Raw genomic sequence first — 22,332 nt, forward strand, 5'->3', positions numbered from 1 at the left:
CTACAAAGAAAAGAAAAAAGCCACTGTCTAGTCAACCATTAATGTTCTTTCGTAAGATTGAGCAGCCAACTCCTAAATTTCCACAGCCCTCAACCTCAGCAGCGGCATACTTATCAGCTGAAGGTGTCAATACAACAATGCTTGAGAGGTAAAACTTGCTGATGGTATTCTTTAAATACTATAATTCTATTCACATGTTCATCGAACTTTTTTTTTTTTTCATTCAATCAATTCAGTGAGCACAGTTGCGAGTGCTGCACAAGCACGGGGGAAATTCCGACTTGCGTAGAGTTCTGCAGAATTCAACCCTTATGTTAATCAGGGAGTGACTGTATATGGTGAGAGATCTTCCCCCCCCATGGGCGCCTCCGTAGCCAGGTGGGAAGGGGCAGCAGTGCGTAGCACACGCTTCTTGATTAAACCGGGGTTCAAGCCCATCACCACCAAATACGGAGGATGCGGAAAGGTCAGGGAATGACCACCGCATATTCTCGAGCAATATGGCCTTAGTTGCTAATGCTCCTAAAAACCAAATAACAACAACAATAACTTCCCCCCTCCCCTCCCCTCCTGTGTTCCTAACATGTTGGGAATGATGTCTCAACATAGCAGGTGCTTACTTTTAACCAATCATATCTCAACCATTTATTCCATAGTTACTGTTTCATTTCAACAGTTCTTATATATATATTTTGTTTTTCAGAATTGCAGTATATGATTTAGGTGGTGGAACTTTTGATATTTCTGTGCTAGAAATTCAGAAGGGTGTTTTCGAAGTTAAATCGACTAATGGTGATACTTTCCTGGGTGGAGAGGATTTTGACAATGCACTTGTGGACTTCTTAGTTAAAGAGTTCAAGCGTGAGGTAGGAAAGAAATTTAGAGAAAAGCATTTCTGAAATTAAAAGTAGCTGATTTTTAATATCTTATATGAATTAATTTTGATGCAATTCTATATAAAGTCTAAATGCAGTAACTCATTTTTCAAATTTTTGGATAATATTTAAAATGAAAAAAATAAATAAATAAAAAATAAATAATAGCACATGGCTTAGTAAAGTAAATTAAAATAAAATACATAACATAAAATAAACAATGTTGGAAATTAAAAGGTGAAAATTTACGAAGGAGTAGTCTGCCTCTCATGCACCAAAATTCATTCCTCCCTACTTAGACAAATCCTTTGTCTAAGTAGGGAGGAATGATATGTTGATATTCAGATATCCACATGTTAGCTGCTGAATTTTTAGTAGTTGAAAATTATTTCAAGGTACATGGCTTAATTTGCTGTTCTTTGGTACTGTAGATCCCAACTTGATGGTTTCTTCTGCACTGGAGCTATTAACCTCTGTCCATTTTCTATCTTGTGACACTTTGTGGCATTACACAAGTGTCACATAAGATGATCTACACGATATCTATTTTTTTTTTATTGGACTATTGTTTTTAAATCGTTTTGAACCTAATACTTTCTCAAATCATGTTGAAATTATTCTTATAGGCATGAACTCTTCTGTTCCACCATCTCCTTATTAATAAATAAGAAAAGGGTAGAACAGAATAAGGGGAACATGCTTCTCCTTATTAATAAATCCAAACTCAATTTTGAAAAGAAAGTATAATAAATTCACCTTGTCCAAGTGGCAGTTGAGCTTGGTCTTTATTCTAAAGCAGTTCTGTTTATCCAAATGATAGTTGGGCCTTTGTGGTCTTTATTCCAAAGCCATTGCTTGCAAATTCTCTCTGTCCATACTTCCACCTGTGTTACATCCTGATAGTTATATTGCGACTGCATCTAAAGATAAAGCTACACTAATAGCATCCTATCCTCATTTGTTCAGTAGCCATATAACTGGCTGCATACTAATGGTTTACACCATCAGAAGGTAAGGAGTGAACATTACATCAGGATATACCGTATTTTCCCATGTATAAGACGCACCTTAATTTTGAGGCCCGAAATTTGCAAGTGAAAAAAAAAAAAAATGTATTACATAAAGTTATTGAACTCAAGTTTTATTCATCATAAAATTTATACAACTCCTCATCAAAGTCAAAACTCCCATCCATTAGTTTGTCCTCATCTGTTTCTGATGACGAATCACTGTCTTCATATATTGCCTCGTCCTCAGTTCCATCTATGGTATTTGAAATGCCACACTTCTTAAATGACTTGACAGTGATCTCAATCTTAATATTATGCCAGGATCTTTTCACCCAGGTACAAACTTCTCCTACAGTTGGTTTCTTCACTCTTCCTGCTGGTGTCAAATTGTCCCCAGAAGACTTCATCCGTTGGTTCCATTTGTCTCTCATGGCAGCTTTGAAGGGTTTGTTAATGCTGACATCAAGTGGTTGGACCTGGGATGTCAAGCCTCCAGGTATGACGGCAAGTTTTGTTTTTTTCTCTGCAGCAATCTTTGTGTTTTTTGTTATGTGCCCTGAACTGATCAAGCACCAATAGGGCAGATTTGCGTAAGAGCCCACCTGGTCTCCTGCTCCAAACTTTCTCAAACCAGATCTTCATCCCATCCAACCCTTGTCATGAACGTGGACAATCACTCCTCAAGGAATGTCTTCTTTTGGCATTGTTTTGCATTTGAAAATCAACATAGGAGGTTATCTTGGTTCCGTTGGCACAACAAGCTAGAACAACTGTATAATGGCTCTTTTCATGTCCACTTGTCTTCACAGTTACAGTTTTAACCCCTTCTTATCAACAGTTCTGTTATTTGGGACATCAAATTGAAGGGGGGGGGATTCCGTCCATATTTGCAATCTGTCCCAACTCAAACTGATGTGTCTTCCGATATTGAATGACAAAACGATGAAATTCAAGGACCTTCTGCTCATAGCTTTCAGGCATCATTTGGAAAAGTCTGGTGCGTGTACGCATACTTAATCCATTCCGTTTCATCAACCTGAAGCACCAATTGTGTCCTCCTTTGAAATCAGTAACTTCTTTTTCATCAGCAATTCTTCTTGCCTCATGCTGAACCATCTTTGTGGACACAGGAATTCCAATTGCCCTTTGCTCTTCAATCCATATCTTCAATTCCCTCTCTAAATCAGGCCATTTTGCTGACTTGCCTCTCATGGCCTTCTTCTGCCATGGCATTTTTAGCCAGTCTCTGATTGTTTTCTCAGTTGGAGGAGAACCAAACTTACATTCAGCAGCACGATTTCCATTCATTTTGCAAACTGGATCACTTTTAACTTGAATTCAGCACTGTACGAAAATCTTTTCTGAGCCATTTCTGGGCAGAACGTGGCAAAACGTAACCTAATATACTGGTAACAAGTGCGAAACAATGAGCGCAAAGACAACAAGTGCGAAAAAGTGGGAAATGCAAGTAAAAAAAATCTACAACCACTGTATAAGACACACCCAGTTTTTAGACCCCAAATTTTTCGAAAAAGGGTGCATCTTATACATGGGGAAATACGGTAATTTGTTTCTTACATTCCTAACTTAAAAATGTGAGAATATGCTCTTTATTCTCTTATGATTTATTATGTACACTAACAGGCATTCTCTATCAAAGTATACTAAAATACTTTGGTGATGAAGAAGGTTCCCTGTTTCCTAATGAAGTGTCAGACAGAGTTAGAAATTAACTGGCAGGACCATCCTAGTAAAACAATATTTTTTAATTTTTAAGTACTGTTGCTTTACCCAGTGTCTTTTACCTGACGAAAAAAAATCATCAGTTTTTTAATTGACGATTTTTTTTCCCACCTCAGTGTTCTTTGATCACAATAGTGTCAGTTATCCGGATAGCCAAATTTTCCGGATAATCCGGGTAAGATTAAACAAAAATTAATCTTACCTTACAATTAAATTAAATAATTACGATTAATTTAATTTAAAAAAATTATAAACCAATCTCAGAAAACAGAAACATCCATCCAGGAATTTTCCTGATTTTTATGCAAAACAGGAAACCTGGTACAGACATTTTTCTTTCAGTGGCTGGGGTTTTTCTCGGTAATGTTTTCCATAATAAGTCCATCTCATCGACATTTTAAACATTTTCTTTCTCGTAATTTGCTATAACTGAAGCAAACTTACTTTTAAAGGACATGCTGCCAATTCGTCTGCATAAAGTTTCTCGCCTTGAATATCTAGTTCGTGTATATGTTTGTGTATGTCACAGTTTAAAGTTTTTCATTCAATCTGTGCTTGCCTAAAATCTTCACTACCTCTTAATTTTTGGTTAAAATCCAGTGCTTTTCTCCACAACATTGGGCCAGACTCTGGTTCACCTAAACTTTGCTTCTGAAGAAACCACAAATAAAGTGTGCTCTCTCTAAAGTGGAATTTTCAGGTTTCGGCATTGTCTTTTTCCTTCTAGATCCCCCTTCACTATCCATAATCTATACACATTCTGTTATAGCATTGGAAATTTTCTTGATGTCGAAAAAATGTTGAAGTTCCCACATTAAACCCTTTGGAGAAATTTCCTAAAATTTCACCTTTTCTAATTCTATTAATAATTTCCATTTTATGTTGCAGTGTTAAATTATGTGCTTTCTTTTTGTTCACATTTTACTGTAAAAAACTGGAAAAATAATAAATCTCGCAGTTCCGGGCCGATATTATTCTTACCGAATCTGGAGCTAAACTAATCTGAAATTCACTTGTGGTTTCCGAGAAAACACAGGTCTCTGTGATATTTTTCTAAAGCACATTTCTTAAGGTCACATAGAATTCTAGTGGTCACAACCATAAAACAATAAAAAAAATTTGCAGTTTTTGGTTTATTGGGCTTTTTGTTTGTACAATCTGTTATAAACAGTTAGTAAACTCGATCTTTCACTTATTAGAATCAAAATTCAATTTGCGAACGTGATCACTATAACCCATGCTTACTGTACTACCGTTATTAATAAAAAAAGAAGAAAGTTCAGCCTTTCAAATTTGTTCCGGATAACCAATGTTCTACTGTATTTATATAAATTGACTGTGTCTTTCTCTATTTTTGTCCTGTAATTTTTCTATACCTTTGGATATACTGTGCCCTATTTTTAATTATAAGGCAGGTAGAAGCACTGCTTACCCAGTTTCTGGAAACATCTTGATGGCTTTATGGTTTGAATGATAGCTTTAAATTAAACTTAAATATTAAAGAGCTTTATTCATTGATATCATGTACTTGGTAATCAGCACAAGACTCAGTAGTTCTCATTCTCATGGGTTAATAATGGAATTCTTAATATTTTCATTAGTTATCCCCAAATAGCCAGCCATTTGAAATACAGTAATGTTATTTATAAAACCAGTGTTCTGATATACTTTCTTTTAAAATTTAATAGTTAGTGATTATATTTTTTACTGAAAGCTTTTAAATTTAGAATTAATTTAAAATTTATTTTAAAATTTAGCAAAGTGTTGATTTGACTAAAGATCCGATGGCTATGCAGAGACTAAAAGAGGCTGCTGAAAAAGCAAAAATTGAACTATCCTCTGCTGTGCAGGTATGTGTATTTTAATAATAACTCCATTTTACCCTCAGTTTTTGGAAACAAATTATTGTACTGAATATGACAAAAAATGGCTTGCTGTGTGTTGTTTGCTGTATTTTAATTCTTTAGTTTGGTGGTGGGGGGGGACTTCATATTTTGTTTGTTATGAATGTAATATTTGGTATCTACAGAGAACATGCCCTTCTTATGGACAAAAAAAACAAAAAAACAATGAAACTTCACTGTTAGTAGTTGCACTAACTTGAATTTGTAAAAGTCCGTTATGAAAAATGTCCAAATTCGACCATGTGGTTGCAAATATAATTTTTAAAAAATAAAGTTATGAAGCTATTATTTTAACATTAGCTGGCATAGTACAGCTTTCTTATGAAAAATATTTATGAAAGATATACAAGAATGGTTCTATAATAATCATTTAAAAATTGGATATTATTATTCTGCAACCATCCTTTTCAAATTTATATTTGTCCTTATGTATGTTAGCAATGGCCATATGGTACGAGGAAGCCTAAACCTTATGCTACACCAGCCAAAAAAAAAGGAAAAAGACAACCTGTGTATTTCCCTCCTCCCATAGGTAACTATCCAGCTGACCTTTGAATTGCTCCAAACTCTCAGCCTCAACCACACACATGTAGGAAACTTATTCCAGTAATTTATAACTCGCTGGCTAAAATAAAACTTCCTGTAATCCAGTCTAAACATCACTCCCTGTAACTTAAATTTATGGCCCCTAGTTCTAGAATCATTTTAACCATGAAAAATTCATCCTCTTTCAATTTACCTTTGCCTCTCAGAGCCTTAAACACCTCAATCAAGTCTACTCTAAGGTGCCTAGTTTCAGAACTGTGTAACCCACATATTTGAAGTCTTTCTCATATGGATGCCCTTTTGCTGATTTCACCAGGTGTGTTACCTGTCTCTGGACTCTTTCAAGTAGCCCAATGTCTTTTTTTTTTAGGTACGATCTCCTACTTGAATACAGTATTCCAAGTGTGGTCTAACAATAGCCTCACATAGTGAGATTATGATGTCCTTATCTCTACTAGCAAATGTTCGATGTATCATCGATAGGACACCATGGGGGGGGCTTCCTTGCAACCTGTCTACAATGCTTGAAGAACTTCATGTCTGACTATTATAACTTATAATTTCCTTTCTTCCACTACTGACTGCCAAGTGTATTAAGTTATTTTGGGGTTGCTGTTCCCCAGGTGTAAGACCTTGCATTTGCTGTATTAAAGCGTAGCTGCCACTTATCTGACCATCCCTGAAGTCTATCTCGGTCACTCTGAAGAAGCTCTGCTTGGTGGTGATCATTAACTATTCTACTGATCTTTACATCACCTTCAAATTTAGACATCACGCTCTCTATCCCTTCATCAATATCATTTAAGAAAATCAAAAATAGTAGTGGTCTCAATACTGATCCTTGGGGAATCCCACTTACATTATCCCAATATGAGGAATAGTCATTTATCACAACCTTCTGCCTCCTGATCCAAAGCCATCCTGCTATCCATCTAAGTATTTTCCCTGTGATTTTAGCCTATAAAGTAACTGCTCATGTGGGACTGTGACAGATGCTTTGCTGAAATCTAAATAATGTTCATATTATTCCTTAAATCCTGCTCAGTCATATTATTCCCTGTCAAAATAGCCAACCAGATTTGTTAAATGTGATTTTCCCTTTAAAAAACCCTTAGAATTCCATTTCTATCAAAATGATCCTGAAATCCACCCTTGATCATTGCCTCCATGATTTTCCCTACTACTGAAGTTAGATTGACTGGTCAGTAATTTCCCACTACACTCTTAGAACTGCCTTGATGCATTGGAGATACATTGACACTTTTTCAATCCAACAGAATCTCTCCAGAGTAGAGTGATGCTCTCATAATTAACCTCAATGGTTCAGTGCACTCACTTTCTGCCCCCCTTAAAATTATACAAGCCTACAGGAGCCTTACTCACCTGTAGGCTTAAGTTTTTTTCATTAAATAATCATGTGAAATTTCAACTTCATTAATTACATGTTTTTCAACTTCACTCCCATAATTTCTCATTGACATAAAGGGTTTTTTTTGTAAATATCGATGCAAAGTAATTGGTGAGTCCATCTGCAACAGCAGTTGGGATATCTAATACTATCCCACATCCATTACAAAAGCGTGCATTCTGATTTGTCCTTCTCTTCTTTGCATTTATAAGTGAAGAATTCCTTATCCCCGATCTTTGCCAGCGATTTCTCATAATTTGCCTTTGCCAGCCTAACCTTTTCTGTGGCACTGTTACAGATCAATTTATAGCTGTTATAGGCTTCAGTTCTTTTTATTGCTCTGTAACTTTTCCATTTCGTCTGTTTTTTTCTGCTCAAGTAATCTGGCAACTTCATTATTCATCCAATTTTGAATCCACCTCATGGAGTATTTTGTTAATGGTAATATGCATTCAAAGTTTCTGTGATTAATGTTTTAAAGGTATACCATAATTCAGTTGTATTCGCTCTCCACGTAGAAGCCACGCATCACCTTTTCCGAAATTATAACCCATTCCTTTGCCTTTAACTATTGCTTCCCCTCTCTCTTAATTGTCCACCGTAGAACCCCGTGATCACTTCTTGTTACTGGTTCCGAACTGTTCAGCCCTGTTATGTCATCAGCTTCATGGGTGATGATGAGGTCTAGAATATTCTTTTCCCTAGACTTTCCCTGACATGTTGATACAAATAACAATCTAGTTGATTTAAAAATTTTGTCCCTTATGTCGAGTTTTCTTCCCATGTGCTCCAATCAATTAGAGGCAAATTAAAATCAACCAAAATAAAGACATTATGCTTACTTGCCCATTCCATTTGCATGTAGAGGCTCTCATCATAATCTTCACAATCACATGGCCTGTAGATTATTCCCACTCTTATTATGGCTTTGCTTCCAACTACAGTAAGTGCCAGTTATAGTGATCACTGGTTATTAGAATCAGCCACTTTATAGAATCAAATTTCAAAGAACCAATTCAAATCAGTAAAATGCACTACACTTTCATTGTTTATTGGAATCACATCTTCGGTTATAAGAATCAATTTTGAATGCCTCTGTGATATTTTTCTAAAGCACATTTCTGGAGGTTAAAACAATTTGCAGTTTTCGGTTTATTGGGCTTTTCTGTTAGTGCAATCTATTATAAAGGCGTAGTAAACCCGATCTTATTGCGTTTGCAGTAATACCAATACTGGAATACTGTGTATTTTTAATGGTGAAGTGTGTTTCCCCCCTCACTGAAATCTTCAATCATATAAAAAACATAAATTAAATTTCAGAATCTGCTGTTCATTTCCATATCTGAACTTATTAGTAAACTTTTTACCCCGTGAAAAGTTATGCATGTTGTGTTAGTTCCAATTTGTGCGTGCCATGTTGATACTTATCTTTTTTTTTTCTTCTTTACTGTGTTTTAAATTTTACTACCAAAAAAAAAAAAGGTCAGTGAATAGAAAGAGAATTTGAGTGTCTGAAATGAAGTTTCCGAAACTTGCGTTAGTAACTGTTTCAAAAAAATGTGGATTAATTATTCATGATGGTCAACTAAGTCAAGATACTGATCATGTTGAAAAGCCTGAAGACATGGACGAACTTAATGATTGAGTGGAAATAGATAGTGATCTACAAGTTACTACAGTGTTAACAGATGAAGAAATTGCTCAGTCTGTTACTGATAATTTTGCCAAGGAGGAGGAAAATGAGGATGAACCTGAAAGAATTCCAATTACAAAATGGCAAAATCGTGATGCTATAGCTGTCCTGAGGAGAGTATTGGAAGAAACTAGTGCAAGTGATCGTGAATATAGACTGTTATGTAATATTGAAAAATCTATAAATAGACTTTGTAGTGATAATTTAAAATAAACGACTACTGTATTTTAAATTATAATCATATTGCAAAATGTTATCTTTAATTAATGTACAGTGAAACTTCCCTTTAACGGACAGCCATGGGAAATGAAAATCTGTCCGTTAGAGAGGTGTCCGCTAAGAGGGAGAAAGAAAAAAGAAAGAAAGAAAAATCGTTAAACGTTTAATGTAAAATTAAATTAAAATATACAGATTTTGCACAATATTTTTGTAAATAATATACATACAATTGTGCTATGCATATTATGACTTTATCTTAAGAAAAATACATACAGTAATCACTTATTTTCTTCTGCACCTTCTTCCGGCTGATAATTTTGTTTTCAACATTTGTTTGGAGTGAAGAAACCATCGAAAGTCCTTCAGTATCTTCTTCAGCGGCGAAAACATTTTTAAACGATTGATTTGTATGAGCGCTTCTTCTATCTTCATCGGTGGTTCGTCGTTAATATGTTCTTCAACAGAATGACCTCCTTCCATTTCTTCATCCTCATGAGGAAATTCTTGAAAAATATCGATGATAATGTCGTTGATATCTAGAGCACCATCTTCTGTAGTGAGGTTCGAGTCTATATCTTTGTAGCCAGGGTCACTTGTAGCGGAAGTATCGTACATTATCAATAGATGTTGAAGTTCTTGTTCTTCTTGGTGCTTCACATTGCTGTTCACAATTTCGATTTTTGCGTTTGAGAAGCCAGACTTTACAAAACAGTTCACGACAGTTTGTTTTCTAATTGCGTTTACTGAAGAGGAAATCCATCGAATCGCATCTAGGATGCTGATTTTCTTTGTAAGGTCACTCGCACATGTTACATCGTTCATGTTTGCAATGAGATGTCTTAAAACACGTTTTCTGTAGTGAAGTTTAAAATTTTTTATTATCCCTTGATCCAAGGGCTGACACTCTGAAGATGTGTTTGGTGGCAGAAAAATGATTTGAATGTAGGACGATTCAATGTGCGGGTGAGATGCAGCATTATCCATGAAAAGAATAATTTTTCTGTTTTGACGAATCATGTTTTGTTTAAAGTGACTTATCCATTCGCTCATGATATCTCGTGTCATCCACGCTTTTTTTATTAGACTTCCAGTCAACATTCAAAAGATTCAACTTTATGCCCTTGAAACAACGAAGATTTTTGTGGTTTTCCTATAACAAGAGGTTGTTCAAAGTCTCCCAGCATATTTGTACACAATAGTACAGTCAAGCGTTACTTAGAAATGTTTCTGCCCTGGCACTTTTCGTTTTTTAGACTCATTGTTTTTTCAGGAAGAGCTTTAAGAGACAACCCTGTTTCGTCACAGATGTAAATATCCTTAGCTTCAAAATCACGACATAAATCTTCCAATTTGACGGTCCACTGTGTTACAACCCCCAGTATCAACAGATCCACCTTCACCACTTACGGTATTCCAAGAAATTTTATGCCGAGTTTTGAACTTGTCTAGCCATCCCGCAGAAGCTTTGAACTAATTTACCCCCATAGATTTCGCAACCTCCAAAGCCTTTTCCCTAATAATAGGCCCATTAATGGGAATTTTTTTAGCACGTGCGTGACAAAACCACTCATACGTAACATTGTCAATTTGAAGTCCAACAGTTTTCGGGAATGATTTTTGAACCTGATCATTTCTGTGTTGCCAAAATTGTTTGAGCAGTTCATTTTTTTTTCTTTAGGATGTCGCTTACCTGCGTCTTCCCGATTTTGAATTTTGCAGCGAGATTGCGAACACTATTTTTTTGCCAATCATACGCATTAATGAGTTCGACTTTATCTTTTAAAGTTAAATGTTTACGAGAAGACATTGTGCACTTCACACGACACTGAACAAAACTGAAAACTGAAACTGAAAAGACGAAAGGCCAACCATATTCCCCCCCCTGCACACACCGAATTCATCAGAAGTTTTACACGTGCCTTAAAATTCTTGAAAAAGGGTTTAGAACCGCGACGTAAACCTTGATAAAATTCAGAGAATCGGAAATAGAAAATAAACACACGATTGAGGCAATACGTGGAAGAAACGTTCCTAGGAAAAGGGCCGTGAGCTCGCCCGCTGTCCGTTATGGGGAGATCAAATTAAGTGCTTATCTAAACGAAACGGTCCAGATTGCCTGTCCGCATCCGTTACAGAGAATGTCCACTAGACAGAAGCTGAAAACACATTAAAACCAATGGAGGTGAGTTGGGGAATTTGAAAATGTCCGTTGTAGAGAGATGTCCGCTAACAAGAGGTGTCCGTTAGGAGAAGTTTCACTGTATATTAATTAAGCTATGTACATAAATATAAATTTGTTTTTATTTTGCTAACCTTAGATAATATTCTTCCAATTTTCACATATCATTTAATTGGTAATAAAATGTAATTTTGTGCTATATATCTCTATTTTTATAGCCTGTGGATAATATTCATCAATTTTTTCTTATTAGAATCAAAATTCAATTTGCAAATATCATCACTATAACCGGTGCTGATTGTATCTCACACCATACAGATTCTATACTAGCATGAAACTTTTGAATATGGGAAAGCTTTTGTCATGCTTAGACTGCTTTTGATAAGAAGAATGACCAAATTTTGAAATCCTTCCTTAAACTTATTGAAACTATCTCAATTCAACTTTGTTACAACAATCAGTTGCCAGGTGGGAAGGAGCAGCAGTGCATAGCACACGCTTCTTGATTAGACTGGGGTTCGAGCCCGTCACCACCAAATATGGAGGATGTGGAAAGGTCAGGGAATGACCACCGCATATCCCGGAGCAATATGGCCTTAATTGCTAATGCTCCTAAAAACCAATAAAAAAATAAAAAATAATAAAAAAATAACAACAATCAATTACTCTCTGACAGAATTGAAAGCAAATTTTCACACATCTATCCTATATCCCCCCCCTTTTTTTTTCCAATGTAAGTTTGTCTCCTTGTGCATTGTTTGAGAAAAACTTAAGGATACTACCAGCATTTACTTTACTCAAACCTTTTAAAGCCTTACAATTACAATTAGGCCTCCAGGTTCCCACTTTCCAAGCTCTGCAATATCCAGAACTGAAGTCATTTATAGTTAAGAGTGCTCTTTTGTGTCCATTGACTAATCTTGTTGCTGTTTTCACCTATTCCAACAGATCCCCACATCTTCCTAAAACAAGATTTCAGACCTGTATGGAGTACTCATGATCCACCTTCACCATTGCCTTATACAGCAGGATTATCACCTTGTCCTTTTGGCAAAATTCCTTTATAACATTGATAGAAACTTATGAATTATCCTAGCAGCCTGTTTACACTGCTTAGATTACACTGCTGCAATTTATACAGCAGTTGTCCATGGGGAGCAGTATCAAAAGTATTACCAACATCTAAGTATATGCTGTCAAAATTTATTATGAATGTGAATATACTGTTATTAAAAGCACACTATGTTAAAGGCATTTCAAATTTTTGAGGATGTCAATTATTTTTTTGCTTCTATTTCTCTTGTGACTAACACAGTATGTAATTAGAATGATCAGATAAAATCTTCTCTTAGCCAATTATGCTGTCATTGCTGCATGACTGCATTCCTATCAGGGTTATCTTGCATTACTTCTTTAACTGACTCCATCATTTTCTCTAGCACAGAAGTCAAACTCACTAGTTTGTAGTTATTTGGCTTTGCCCTTTGAATTCCCTTTATGATTACGAGAGACATTTGTACAGTCCATAGGGACATCCTCTGAATCCAAGGAGACTCTCATTAACTTATCAATAAGTCAAGTAGATGCCCTATGACCTCGATCGGTAACCTGTTTTCAGTATAGCTACATGTGTGGCGATTGAGAAGTGATATTCACCGCACCATGCAAAAATTGAGAAATTAGCTTGCTAAATCAAATTTAAAACATTGTTTCAACAAGTTTTTGTACATTTTGACTACTCAGTTACAACTGCCTCAGATGCAAATGGTGAAACAAATTATTCAAATTGAAAATCAGAAAATTTTATGCAAAATTTGACAATACTTTTTTTCTGAAAAGTTGCATAAATATTGACTGAATGTCCGAACTAAATGCACACCTCAGTTCCACTTCTAAATTCCAGATCTCTATTTTGACTCAATGAATCCCATTGTAAAGAATGTCAATTCACACACCCACATTTGATTCAAACAGCTAATAATGTCTAAATGCCAGATTTCAAATTTGGGAGATCCTTTTCAGTCAGAATAGATTCTCACATCTCTATGACTGAAGAATTCTGTCATACTTTCAAGTGTTCCAAACTGAAGAGCAAGCATATCATCCTCAAACTCATTTTTGTCCAAAGATAGAATGGTGTCAATTTCTTTTCTTGAATTTGTGATGTCAAGTTGAATGGATAACACACAAACTGAAATGCCAGTTTGAAGGTGTTGAAATCAGAAAGGCACAGTTCAGTCAGCATTAGACCAATTTTTCATCCAGTTTACATGAAGCTGCCATTTCACATCAAATGGACTACACTCCTATATTTTTTTCAAATACTTCTGAGTTTGTGTCACAAGAAAGCTCAGTTTTGACTTGAATTCTTGAATATGCTGCACCTGTGCTGACACATTACATTTCCCTTTCCCTGGAGTTTCATATTCAATTCATGTAGGTGAGCAGTGATATTGCACAGAAAATATAAATCACACTGCCAATGAGGGGCTCTCAACATCAGAAAATTTTTTGATCTTATGTTTATCAAGAAGAAAATCTCAAATTTAAGGAAGCAAAGAGGTAAATCATTCAAGTACTTTCCCTCTGCTCAGCCATCTCGCATTTGCAAAGTAAATAAGATCTGCAAAATCACTGTCAATGGAGGAGGGAACTTCCACTTCGGACATAATTTATGATTTTCACAACCGTATCCATCAGATTTTTCAACATGTTGGTTATGATCATTTGAGCACACATTCTCCTGATGCAAAATGCAGTGGAAGGAAGGCAACAAGGTTTTCACACCATTCTCATCCTGGTTTACCTGCAGCCATTGCAAGTTTGCCATCCATTGTAACAAAAACTATTTTTTCAAATCCAGGTGACATATTTTTGAAGCTTCTAATATTTTTTTAATATATCATTTCTACACATTTGACTTTGCAGTCTACAAGGATATTTTCACAAGTTTTTAAGATCAGGGAGCAAAAAACAGAATGCAAAAGGTTAACTGTGCCATATAATAAGGTTGGTTGACTTGTCCAGCTCCAGGGAAAAACAGTCTTTCGATTGTTCAGTTAGTTGCCCTTTTATGTTTTTTGATAATTCCAGCACTCCGAACAACTGTCCTGTTGTTTAGCTGCAAATTCTGCATTCTTTGCAGGATATCATTCTTCACCTTCCAGTCAATGCTCCGACAGTAGAGGAGATTGTGATTACAATCTCCTCTACCATATCAACTTTGAAAAATGGTTTCTTCTTCTTTGCCGAAATCCAGCTAACGTATAGATAAGGCACCTTCCATTAGCTATTGAAAAAAAGTTTGGTCTGAAGTACAGGTCTTGGAAGCCACATTTTAGGAAGGATGTAGAGTTTCTAGAACGAGTACAGAGAAGGGCAACAAGACTGGTGAGAGGAACAAAGAGGTGCTCTTACGAAGAAAGGCTTAAGATTTGCAAATTGCAGTCTGGAGACTAGGCATCTGCGAGATGATCTGATTGAGGTGTATAAGGCCTTGAATGGATTGAGTAGGCTCAATGCTGATGGTATTCTTTCTCTTGCTCAGATTACAAACCTGAGGGGGCATAAACTGAAATTGAGGAAAGACAGTTGTTGAATAGATGTGCAGAAATTTTTCTTTAGCCAGTGGGTAGTTGATTGTTGGAACAAACTTCCACCTGTTGTTGTTGAAGTTGATAGCTTAAATTCAAGACAGAACTAGACAACCATTTGGAGCAGATGGATGGGCAAAACAGGAAGGGTGGTTTTTTTTTGACTGATGCTTGCTTTCTTGCATCATATGCCTCTGCTAATGCTAATAAATATCAATTTAGTTTTTCAGATGTTTATCTGAAATGTAAATAAATGGCAGTACACCAGTAAAACAAATTTCATAATCGGAAATGCCGACAGTTACATGGTTGTGACATTTGGACTTCAAGAGAAGGGGGGGGGGAAAACTGCGTGCTCTTAACAATTGAATATAAACATAGATTTAGGTTTTCAAATTCTTTATATGAACTGTAAATAAATCGTGGTACGGTAGGAAACCAAATTCTGTAATCGGAAACGCCTATGTGTTTGGAATCAATGACATCTGACTGAAAGAACAATTGTATATGTGTTTAATAATTGAATATAAACATCAATAAACATAGATTTAGCTTTTCAGATTGTATATGAAGTGTAAATAGATGGTAGTATAATGGTTGCAATTTTTTTTTTTTTTTTTTTCTTTTGTAATAAAGATAAATGGTTAAGAACCAGAGTGTTTTTGCCAGGAGAAACAATTGATGATGTTACCAACAGATTGTCAGATTTTAAGGAAGATAGAGAATAGTATTCATGTGGGACTAACAGTATTAATCATACACAACCTGGCCATCTGTTGGAGAAATATAGGACTATGCTGAGAAAATGCTACCAGTTAAAATGTGCATGTGTCTGAAATTCTGCCCAGCACGATAGGAGGTACTATATGCTGTGAAAGCCTTGTGGATTAACTTGAGACTCGAGGAAATTTGCAAGGCTCTAGGGAGGAAATTTTTATCAGCATCCTGCATTTGCAGGTAGTAGGAATCTTTTGTAGAAATGGTATTCATTTGAACAAAGTTGGTGCAAGCAATTTTTGCCAATATTGTTGAGGATACCCTAAGGATTCAGGGAAACTGCGAGGTGGGGGGGAGGTTCAGTGTTTATCTGATATGTGTCAAAGTAATGCTTGCATTCACTTCATGAATTCTAGTTTGTTGCCACAACAGCCATGTTGATAAGATGTTCTAAGGGTAGCAATGTTTCAGATGAGCTTGGGATATGAACCTAAATAACTTCAAGAGATATGTCAGGGGTAGTAAATTATAGATTACTTAGTCTCAGCTGTGTCTATACTGTTGACAATATCAGCTCAAAAATAAGTTTACTCCAGCTGATCACAGACTGCGGAGTTTACAAGCTAGTGACTACATTGTTACCATATTTCATACAGTCACATGGATGCAGATATGCCTTGTATTGTACATGATCACTTGGCAACAATCATGCCATCAAGAGCAAAATCTACCAGTTTAATTTTTTTTATTTATTATTATATTTGTGTGTGTGTGTGTTTATTTTTTTTTTGTTGGAAAGGAAACTTTTCCAATAGTACTTCATGAAAGAAAAAAAACAACAAAATATCCTATTTGGTATTTATTTGATAGATTTTTATTTTCATTTCCAAAATACAGTCACTCCCCAACTTATGTAAGGATTGCGTTCCATGGAACTCTAAATAAGTCAAATTTTACATATGTCGGAATTTCCCTAAATGCTTATACAACACTTGCAACTATGAGCGCTGAATTTAATTGAAGCAAAAAAGAAATGTTCGATGAAAGTGTAAATAGAATTCTTGTTTTTTTTATCTTATGCGCAGGAAAAATTACAAAAGTGTTTAATTACAAAATCGAAATTATAAATTACAAAAAAGAGGGGACAGGCATAACATCAGCAAGTTTTAACTTTCGAGCATTGTTGCCAGAATCAACGTCTCCAGCTGATAAGTATTCCACTGCGGTGGTTGAGGGCTGTGGAGATTTAGAAGGGGTTTTTCCACCACATCACAAAATTTCTCTGCAACTGCAGAATTGGCACTGGCAATTTCACTGCATACTTTAAAGTTGTGGAAACCAGTGCGATGCTTGAACCTATTAAACTACCCATTGCTTGCCACAAACTTGGCTTGGGTTTGCTGTACATATCCTTAATATCTTCATAAATATTTCTTGCTTTTGATTGAATGGCTTTTAGACTCAGTGGCACTTGCTTCTGAATCTGATTTTCCATCCATATTATTAATAGCTTTTCCATATTTGATATAGCACCTGAACACTGTTTTATGATCACTGTTGATCTTAAATGCATTGATCCTTTAACATATTCTTTTCTACACACATTGCTTTAAAATAGTATTCACTGTTGAAACAGCGAAACCTAATTCTCGTGCAATAGATAAACTTTGTCCTGCTTTGTACTTAATGATTTTCATCTTCATTTCCGAATCAATTTTGTTTCATTTCCTAGCACTGCTGCAACCACTTGCACTTTCTGTTATCGCTTTCCCTTCATCATTCTAATAAGTAAATAGGAATGAAGAGAAGATTCTGAAAATGTTTTTTTATTTGAGTGAAATAACGTATAAACCCATGCTATCTCAGTTATCGGTATTATTACAAATGCAGTAAGATCGAGTTTACTACTCGTTTACAATAGATTGCACTAACAGAAAAGCCCAATAAACTAAGGAAACTGCAAATTGTTTTATGGTTGTGACCTCCAGAAACGTGCTTTAGAAAAATATCACAACGGTGTTCAAAATTGATTCTTATAACCGAACATATGATAACGGCGAAAGTGTAGTACAATTTTCATTATAAAAATGACCTTTTAGAGAGATAAAATTTCAACTCTCCAGATGTTGGAACGAATTGCCAAACGAAAATGTGTTATTGGGTTCACATCACAATACTTTCGCAATACCTCTATTTATTCCTATAGGATGCAAAGTATGTTTCCACAATTTTTTAAAGTTTGCATCGGCCAGCAAAAACTTACTTAAATCAAGTATCACATAAGTTGGGGCGTGCCTGTAATATTTACTTGATTGTTGATATCTTTCTTGATTTCATATTTTATGGTATTACAGCATTTTAACGCGGTTTGCTTTACACTGATTTGCTATAATGCTGTTCATATATTATAACCCATATCTGACTATAACGCTGTCAAAAATCACTATAACGCTCTTTTACAGATTGCATTTTTGGCATATTTGACGAAATCGTTTCATTTGATGGAGTCGATAGCTTGAAAATGAATAATGAAAATTTTCCCATGCTCAGTGAAATTTTCTCGCATGCTAATTTAATTGCAGTACAGTGACTTGTTACATAGTTCCGAGATCAACATTTTAAAAAAATTATCAAGTATATTGCTTGTAATATTTGGCGTTATATGCATTTATCCGAAGTGTAGTCATCACTCAGTACAGTATTAGACATCGTGCATAATGGACAGTTTACTCTAACATCATATCATAATTAATGCGACCGTTGCAGTTACATTTTCGAAGAGTTAATAATGGTGGATAGGAATGAAAAAGCAACAACATCTGGATGCAGTACAAAGACTACAAATGTAAGAAAAAGACAATTTGAAAATTAAATTAGACATTTTGAAACGAATCGATTCCGGTCAACGACAAGCGGATGTGTGCCGTAATTCAGGACTGGCAAGTTTAACTTTATAAGAACAATTATAAAGAATTAATTTTAGCAGCGGGAAAGACAGCTGTTCCACTGCAAGCAACTAGGGCTTGGCCGGCTATTAGGATTGAAATGGAGAAACTTTAACTAATTTTATTGAAGATAATATCCAATGCCGAATTCAGTTAAGTTAAATATTATTAAAAAAAAAGAGAGAGAGAGAGATATTGCCTATATGATGAGCTTAAGAAAACTCACCTAAAAAAAAAAAAAAAGTGGAACCATTTAAAACTAGTAAGGGCTGGTTGAATAGATTTAAAATCCAGGGAGAAGCCGCAAGTGCAGATCAAGGAGCCGAAACTTTCAAAACAGAACTTGTTAAAATTATTGAAGAGGTGTATTATGTGTTATACATCTCAAGAAGTTTTTAACATAAGATGAAGCAAGACTTTTTTGGAAACGAATGCCTAAAAGAAGTTTCATATTGAAAGAAGAAAAAAACATGCCAGGTTTCAAAGCGGTGAAGGATCAGTTGACTTTATTGTTAGGTGGTAACGCTGCAAAGGATTTAAAATTAAAACCCCTTTTAGTTTACCAGGAAGAGGGCCAAAGTACAACCTAAAATCGACACATTTTTCATGATTAAATTCATCAATTAAATTAAGTCAATTTAGATCAATTAAATTCACGATTTTAATTGGAATTTTAAGTTTAATTTTGATACGTAAGTAGTTGCCACATAATTATATACGTATGTAATGCAGAATATTTTATATATACAAATATTTGAATATTAAATATTTTGACAAACATTTGTTCATCTTTTTACTACCATTTATTACTGATTAGGAAATATCCCATGGCACCGACCGCAACTCACAAATACATATGTTACCTTATGGTAATGTGGCACTCACTTAACGCAGATTCACTTAGCTCTCTTTTTCTGGAACAAATTATCAGCGTTAAGCGGTGGTCACCTGTATATGTATTTTGTGGTATTATTGAATTTGAATACTGGGCTATATTGGTAACCCATTAACCAAACCGATATGTTTTCCAGAGTGATTGTATTTCAAGCTTTCATTTGTGTAGTCACTTGTATAGGAAAGTGCTCATTTTATAACATTTTTTTATTTTCTAATTTCAGACTGACATCAACCTTCCATATTTGACTGTTGATGCAAGTGGACCAAAGCATATGAATATTAAGCTGACTAGATCAAAATTTGAAAACTTGGTGCAGGACATCATTAAAAAAACAGTGGAGCCTTGTAAAAAAGCAATGAATGATGGTGAAGTGAAAAAGACTGACATTGGAGATGTTATCTTGGTTGGGGGAATGACCAGGATGCCAAAGGTAAATTTCTTTTAATTGCAGTTATTTAATATACTACCATTATGGTACTACTCATATATAGATCCTTTGTGACGGTATGTGGTTTGCCACTTGCCAATCGTTTAAGAGAGGTCTGAGTTCAAATCCCACTGGAGACTTGAGGGCATTCTTAATCTTACAGCAGTAAACAAATAACCGTTTACTAATGCAATAAAATTTAAAATATATATTAGATATTTTAATGCAAATCAGTAAAATCAGTGTGAATTTTAATGTTTTTGGTAATCTTTTCAATTGCAGTCTGTATCATTGATTATTTTTAAAATGGAAAAGTACATCTGTAACAAATCCATGTTTGGTGTTCAAAATACACTGCATATCTGCCCGTGTGTAATTTTCCCATAGAGTTTTAGCTTTGATTTACTTTGCTGCTTAACAGTGTTGTGTAGAAGTGAAGCAGTCCCAGAACTGACTGTATATATATGTATATACAGTCAGTTCTGCTATGTTATGGTATTTTGCACATTAGAAACAACAGGGCTTATGGGAAAAATAGGGATAGGGGTAGAACATTTAAAAAAAAAGTTAGAAACCCAATAAAATTGCTAATACGGGTTTAAATATCTTAAATTTCTAATAAATAAATATTAGTAAATATAGCATTATTACATATACATACTAATTGATATTTCTGTTCCATGGCTTTTTTTTTTTTTTTTTTTATTGTAAAATTTACAACTGAAAAAAGATAAGCAATCAATAACAATGAACATAGCACCCATAAATTGCACAAGTGTTATATGATATGCGCAGTAGCAAGTTTATGAAGCTTAAGAAATAGGAATGAAGAAAATATTCTGAAAATTTGTTTTTTATATGATTGAAGATTTCATAGAAGGGGAAACACATTTTACCATAATGTAAAAACCCATAGAATTCCACTATCGGTATTATCACAAATGCAATAAGATCACATTTACTACCCGTTTATAGTTAGATTTCACTAACAGAAAAGCCCAATAAACTGGGAACTGCAAATTGTTTTTATTGTAGTAACCTCAAGAAATGTGCTCCTCTCCTCACGCTATCCTGCCCCACAAAATTTCTGTTCTAACAGAAAAATGTGAATTCCTGAAAACGTGAGTTGCCCTACGATATCACCTGTTATCTTGCAAATGCAGTGTCTCTCCGACCAATACAACTACAGTAAATGGGAAATACTTTTTTTGACATTTTTTAAGTTTCGTAAACATGTATGTACTGCTGCGCAGTTTGCTATTGTTCAGCCTAGTGCTGGTTTTGCATTCACTGATGTTACTCACAGAGTAACATCACAAAATCACATATTTGCATTGTTCCCTAATATATCAGTTACGTTGTAGCAAATTCGCATTGCAAAAATGCACGTTCTAGCAGAACTGACTGTACTTGTATATATGAATGTATGTGTGTATATATACAGTCGATTCTTGTTATTTGGGACACATCAAGACTAGTGCATGTTGGCCCAATTAAGCGGCTGCCCCAATTATCCGAAGTTTCATGTAAATAGCTAAAAATACAATGGACCCCCGCTTTCACAATTGGTTCACTGTACAATCAGATCATGTTACAATGGACTCACCATAAAGTACCCTTCACCATACGATGTGTAGTAAGCGATGGTCATTTTGATCACGTTTGTGAATTGAATTTTAATTCTATTAAACAGCGATTCTAATTAGCAAAAATAGGAGGAATATCCCCAGGCTATAAAAGTAAAAATATATTAAGCACAAATTTACCCTCTATTACCTTACCAATTAAAAGATACGTGAAAATTGAAATAATTAATACGTACTGTAATATGTACATACTAACTAGTTGACATTTGTGGACGGTGGTTAAAATTTAAAACAGTAAAAAGATAAGCAATCAATAACAAAAAACATGGCACACACAAATAGCAAGTAACACGATACCCGCAAGTGAGAATGGAGTAACAAGTTACGAAGCTTTAAAAATAGGAATGAAGAGAAGATTCTGAAGATTAATTTTTTTTATATGGTTGAAGATTCCATGGAAGTGTAAACACATTTCACTCATAATAACCCACAGAATTCCAGCGGTTGGTATTATCGCAATTTCAATAAGATTGAGTTTACTATCCGTTTATGATAGATTGCACTAACAGAAAAGCCCAATAAACAGGTG

At 35.0% G+C, this 22,332-nt stretch overlaps 1 protein-coding gene across 1 annotated transcript in view; it reads left to right on the forward strand.

Annotated features, from left to right (window-relative positions):
- The window catches only part of Hsc70-5 (Heat shock protein 70 cognate 5), a 214,480-nt gene that overhangs the window by 91,544 nt on the left and 100,604 nt on the right, over positions 1–22,332 (forward strand). Inside the window, exons 7-9 of the mRNA XM_090385060.1 lie at positions 704–866; positions 5,386–5,478; positions 19,951–20,160. Coding sequence (XP_090241186.1) covers positions 704–866; positions 5,386–5,478; positions 19,951–20,160 — 466 coding nt within the window. The remainder of the gene's footprint in view (positions 1–703; positions 867–5,385; positions 5,479–19,950; positions 20,161–22,332) is intronic.

This window comes from Mastigoproctus giganteus, chromosome 11, assembly GCF_048544385.1.
Source record: "Mastigoproctus giganteus isolate SK-2022 chromosome 11, ASM4854438v1, whole genome shotgun sequence".
In the NCBI taxonomy this organism is placed as follows: domain Eukaryota; kingdom Metazoa; phylum Arthropoda; class Arachnida; order Uropygi; family Thelyphonidae; genus Mastigoproctus; species Mastigoproctus giganteus.